At 63.2% G+C, this 5681-nt stretch overlaps 1 protein-coding gene across 1 annotated transcript in view; it reads left to right on the top strand.

Annotated features, from left to right (window-relative positions):
- Nucleotides 1-5681, top strand: part of FAM160B2 (family with sequence similarity 160 member B2) — a 10084-nt gene that overhangs the window by 997 nt on the left and 3406 nt on the right. Inside the window, exons 3-12 of the mRNA XM_014958408.1 lie at nucleotides 2230-2399; nucleotides 3175-3279; nucleotides 3429-3551; nucleotides 3726-3893; nucleotides 4070-4266; nucleotides 4348-4456; nucleotides 4534-4610; nucleotides 4996-5185; nucleotides 5299-5468; nucleotides 5562-5681. Of these exons, the coding sequence (XP_014813894.1) occupies nucleotides 2230-2399; nucleotides 3175-3279; nucleotides 3429-3551; nucleotides 3726-3893; nucleotides 4070-4266; nucleotides 4348-4456; nucleotides 4534-4610; nucleotides 4996-5185; nucleotides 5299-5468; nucleotides 5562-5681 (1429 nt within the window). The remainder of the gene's footprint in view (nucleotides 1-2229; nucleotides 2400-3174; nucleotides 3280-3428; nucleotides 3552-3725; nucleotides 3894-4069; nucleotides 4267-4347; nucleotides 4457-4533; nucleotides 4611-4995; nucleotides 5186-5298; nucleotides 5469-5561) is intronic.

Raw genomic sequence — 5681 nt, 5'->3', positions numbered from 1 at the left:
ACGGTAAGAGGGGTCGGGGGGGGGAGAACGGGACGGGACCGGCACCGGGAGCGGCGGCGGAAAGGGGGGGTAAGGGGGGGACGCTTCCGTTAACCCCCCTGAGCCCGGCCCCCGGTGTGTGCAGCGGGAACCCAACGTGGACCTGCTGGAAGCCTTCACCGAGCACTGGAAGGGCATCACCGGCTACTACCTGGAAGCCACGGGTGAGTGGGGTGGGGGGAAAGGGGTCCCCGTGCCCTAGGATGGGGTCCCCGAGCCCTAAGTTGGGGTCCCTGTGCCCTAAATTGGGGTCCCTGTGGAGTGGGAGAGGGTCCCTGTGCCCTAAGATAAGGTCCCGTGGTCTGGGAATAAGGTCCCAGTGCCCAGAGAGGGGGTCCCAGTGCCCTAAATTGGTGTCCCCGTGCCCTAAATTGGGGTCCCCGTGGAGTGGGAGAAGGTCCCTGTGCCCTAAAATAAGGTCCCATGGTCTGGGAAGAAGGTCCTTGTGCCCAGAGAGGGGGTCCCAGTGCCCAGGGACAGGACCCCGTGCCTTAAGATGGGGTCCCCGAGCCCTAAACTGGGGTCCCTGTGCCCTGGGAGAGGGTCCCTGTGCCCTAAGATAATGTCCCATAGTCTGGGAAGAAGGTCCTTCTGCCCAGAGAGGGGGTCCCAGTGCCCAGGGACAGGACCCCGTGCCTTAAGATGGGGTCCCCGAGCCCTAAACTGGGGTCCCTGTGCCCTGGGAGAGGGTCCCTGTGCCCTAAAATAAGGTCCCATGGTCTGGGAAGAAGGTCCTTGTGCCCAGAGAGGGGGTCCCAGTGCCCAGGGACAGGACCCCGTGCCTTAAGATGGGGTCCCCGAGCCCTAAACTGGGGTCCCTGTGCCCTGGGAGAGGGTCCCTGTGCCCTAAGATAATGTCCCATAGTCTGGGAAGAAGGTCCTTCTGCCCAGAGAGGGGGTCCCAGTGCCCAGGGACAGGACCCCGTGCCCAGGGAAAGGGGGGGTGTCCCCGTGCCCTGGGTCAGGACCCCCCCAGCAGCAGGGCACCGTGCCCACCCTAGAGCACCGGGGATGATCTGGGACGTGGGATTTTGGGGTGGGACACCCATTCCCATACCCCAGGAGGACTTATCCAGCCCAGACCTTGCCCCCCCCCAGCCCCGACCCCCTCCCCAAACACCAGTGGGGCACCACGGGGAGGGTTGTGTGGGTGCAGATTCTTCTGGGAGCGACTGCAGGTTGGGGCACGTCCCTCTCCGGCAGCGTGTAGGGCCTGGAGAACTTCAACCCCTTCCCCAACCGGGATCTGGGTCCTTCCTGCTCGGTCCCCTCCACCCCTTCCCCTCCTGGGTTGGTCCTGGAGGGTCTGTGGGGCTAGTAGCCCCCCCGGCAGCTCTGAGAGCCACTCTGTCCCCCCCAGCGGGAAGGGCCGGTGGCTTTGGTAGGCCCTGAGCGGAAGGAGCAGGCTCGGGTGGTGCTGGGACTCCATCATCACATTGCCATCTAGCGTCCTGCCCGCTCTTGGCACTGGAGGAGGACTCTGGGCTAGCAGGGCTCGGGGTGCCACTGGACAGCACCCCACATTTCCATCTCACCACAGCCAGCACCCCACATTTGCACCCCACCATGGCCAGCACCCCATATTTGCACCTCACCATCATGGGCACCCCACATCTCCACCCCACCATGGCCAACACCCCATATTTCCATCCCACCATGGCCAGCACCCTGTATTTGCACTTCCCCCACCGTGATCCTGCCCGCTCTTGGCACTGGAGGAGGACTCTGGGCTAGCAGGGCTCGGGGTGCCACTGGACAGCACCCCACATTTCCATCTCACCACAGCCAGCACCCCACATTTGCACCCCACCATGGCCAGCACCCCATATTTGCACCTCACCATCATGAGCACCCCATCATGGCCAGCACCCCATATTTCCATCCCACCATGTCCAGCCCCCCACATTTGCACCTCACCATAGTGAGCACCCCACCATGGTGAGCACCCCACATTTGCACCCCACCATGGTGAGCACCCCATATTTGCACCTCACCATGGTGATCACCCCACCATCTCCAGCGCCCCATATTTCCATCCCACCATGTCCAGCACCCCATATTTGCACCTCACCATGATGAGCACCCCATATTTGCACCCCACCATGCGTTACTCCCCTCATCCCTCCTTTATGCCCTCATGGGGGGGTGGAGAAGGACATTCCTCAGCCCCCCCGTTGCCTGTGTCCCCAGACGAGAGTGTCCCCGCCAGACAGACGGACATTCCCTGGCGCCTCAAGCAGATGCTGGACATCCTGGTGTACGAGGAGAAGCAGCGCCCGGTGGGGGAAGCTGGACCCTGCCTGGAGTACCTGCTGCAGCACAAGGTTCTGGAGACCCTGGGCACCTTGGGCAAGGCAGAGGTGGGTGCACGAGCCACCACTTTTTTAGGGGGAATCACGTCCCTGTGGGCTGTTTGTCACCTCAGCAGCTCTGAGGAGAAAGACCTGTGGGTCCTGGTGGACAACAGGATGCCCATGAGCCAGCAATGGGCCCTGGTGGCCAAGAAGGCCAAGGGCATCCTGGGGGGCATGAGGAAGAGTGTGAGCAGCAGGTGGAGGGAGGTCATCCTGCCCCTCTGCTCTGCCCTGGGGAGGCCCCAGCTGGAGCACTGGGACCAGTTCTGGGCTCCCCAGTTCCAGAAGGACAAGGAACTGCTGGAGAGGAGACAGCAGAGGCTACAGAGATGAGGAGGGACCCGGAGCATCTCCCTTACGAGGAAAGGCTGAGGGACTTGGGGCTTTGGAGTGTGGAGAAGAGAAGGCTGAGGGGGGATCTGATCAACACCTCTAAATACTGAAAGGGTGGGTGTCAGGAGGATGGGGCTGGTCTTTTTTCAGTGGTGCCCAGGGACAGGACAAGAGGGAATGGGCACAAACTTGAAGGTAAGAAGTTCCACCTGGACATGAGGAGGAACTTCTTTGCTGTGAGGGTGGCAGAGCCCTGGCAGAGGCTGCCCAGAGAGGTGGTGGGGTCTCTGGGGTGTCTATTTGCATGATTTTAGGGGAGCAAACCCGGGGTCTTTCCTGAGGATGTTCTTGCAGACCACTACTGGGCCGATCTGGGGGCGATGAGAGGGGTAACGGGGTACAGAGGGAGAGAACTGGTCTCCAGCTGATGGTCTCCTCTCCCTCCCAGTACCCCCCCGGGATGAGGCAGCAGGTCCTCCTCTTCTTCAGCCGGGTGCTGGGGCAGATGCAGCACCCTCTCCTGCACTACCTCAACGTCCACAGGCCGGTGCAGGTGAGTCGGGGAGGTCCTGGTGATGGTGCCACCAAAGATGCCAGGTCCCACCAGGGATGCCAGATGCCGGGGGAGGTGGCCTCATCCCTTTAGCCCAAAGGCTTCCAAGGGGGGGTGATGCCCAGTAGCCCCCTCCTTGCCCTGCCCAGAAGCTGCTCCAACTCAGTGGTGACCGCTTGGGCTCCGGCACGGAGAAGGAGGAGGTGCAATTCGCTGCTGTCCTCTGCACGAAGATCAAGCAGGATCCCACCCTCCTGGCCTACATCCTGGAGGTGAGGTGACCCCCCCAACACACACACCCCCCTCATCCCTGTGGGGATGATCTGGTGGGGCTCATCCGTGGGGTTTGCCTCATTTAATTGAGCTTTTTTGATTGCAAAGCTCCTCGGGGGGAGTGGGGAGGAAGATGGTGGCTACAATGCTTTGCTGCTCCTCTTCCTCTCCAGGGAAAGAGCATCCTGAACGGGAGGAGAGCCCAGGAGCTGCTGGCCAGCCCCATAGAAGAGGGTACGGAGCATCCCCCCCCGGGTACCACCACCCCCCCAGCTGAGCCATCCCCTCCCCGGAGGGACAGCAACCTCGTCACCTCCTTGGTGGGGCTGTGCAAGAGCCAGGTAGGAGGGGGGGGAAGAGATGTTGAGGGGGGGAAAGGGCTGGTGAGGAGGAGAGGATGGGTGCCACCAGTGGTGTGCCACCTCTCCCTGTTGAGGGGGGGAAAGGGCTGGTGAGGAGTAGAGGATGGGTGCCACCAGTCGTGTGCCACCTCTCCTCATCCTCCTCTTCCTCACAGAAGGGCAGGGTGGCACTGAAGGCTCGGGAGAACCTGCTGCAGCTGGTGGGGCTGGCCCAGGAAGGGGCTGCTGCCCGCCTGGTGGGGACAGGCACCCTGTGCCAGCTGCTGACGGAGCATCTCTGTGACCTCTACAGCGCCGTGCCCCCCGGCACCGACCCCGCCGACGTCCTTTCCTTGGAGAGAGCCAGCTGGAGGTAAGGTTGGCACCGGGCAGGGTCATCCCTGGGCATCACCGAGGCTTCGCCGCAGCCCCCCATCCTCTGCCCCCCACGCAGGTCGCAGGGGGATGCTGCTGGTGATGGGGTCTTCCCCGGGAAGGAGAACCTGGCTGCCTTCTTCTCCTGGCTGGACTACCTCGATGAGCTGGTGATGGGTGCCCACCCGGTAAGGAACCCCCCCTTGCAGAGCACAAAAAGCCCCCCCTACCCGCTGTGGGGCTCAGCCTCTGCCCCCCACCCCAGGTCGTGGCAGATGCCATCACCAAAGCCGTGGAGGAGAAGTTCTTCCAGGGCATCCTGCATCCACAACTCCTGGAGATGTGAGTTCCTGAGGTGCCAGAGAGCACGGGTGCCCACCCGGTAAGGAACCCCCCCTTGCAGAGCACAAAAAGCCCCCCCTACCCGCTGTGGGGCTCAGCCTCTGCCCCCCACCCCAGGTCGTGGCAGATGCCATCACCAAAGCCGTGGAGGAGAAGTTCTTCCAGGGCATCCTGCATCCACAACTCCTGGAGATGTGAGTTCCTGAGGTGCCAGAGAGCACTGGGGGGAGTTTATCTACCCCCCCCCCCCAACCTTGGGGCTGGGATGGTGGGGTTCCCCTTGCCTGAACCTCCTTTTTGCCCTGCTGTGGGATGCTGTGATGCTCTTAGGACCCCCCCCCAGCCCCAGCCTCGCAGCATCCCACCTTGTGTCCCCCCCTGGCAGGTCGGAGCTCGCCGTCCTCAGCGCCACGGCCACGCTGACGGGCACCCTGCGGCAAATCCGTGCCCCCCCCTTGCTCCACCGCCTCGTCCTATTCCTACTGGGGCCCCACCGACACCCCGAGACCCCGGGGGACACCCCCCACCCTCTGCGTGCCCACCTCATCGACCGCTGTGACCATCTCTCTGACGAGGTGGGGGAGGACAGGGGACACGGGGGTGGGATAGGGGACACGGGTGATGCTGGGGGGGGGTAAATGGAGTGGTGGGGGTCTCACCCCCTCTGCCCCCCCTCCCCGTGCCCTAGATCAGCCTGGCCAGCCTGCGGCTCTTCGAGGAGCTCCTGAGGAAGCCCCACGAGCACGTGGTGCACAGCTTGGTGCTGAGGAACCTGGAGATGAGGGGCTACCTACAGCGTGGTCCCCCACCACCCGACGAGCGCGGACCCCCCGAGATGGACCCTGATGAGGACGGGCTGTGAGCAAGTTGGGGGGGACCAGGGCAGGGCAAAAGGGGGGGCAGCCCCCCCCCAGAACCCACCCCAGCGATGCTCCTGCACTGGTCCCACAGGGACCTGGAGGAGGAGGATCCTTATTTCACCGATGGATTCCCCGATGCTGGATTTAGGATGATGAAGAAGCATCTCCCGGGACCATCCCCGTCAGAGAAGAGGCAAGTGAGCGAGGTGGT

Source organism: Calidris pugnax, unplaced genomic scaffold (assembly GCF_001431845.1).
Source record: "Calidris pugnax isolate Ruff unplaced genomic scaffold, ASM143184v1 scaffold280, whole genome shotgun sequence".
Classification (NCBI taxonomy): Eukaryota; Metazoa; Chordata; class Aves; order Charadriiformes; family Scolopacidae; genus Calidris; species Calidris pugnax.
Note: the sequence above shows the minus strand (reverse complement) of the source record. Positions and strands in the feature narration are given on the sequence as shown.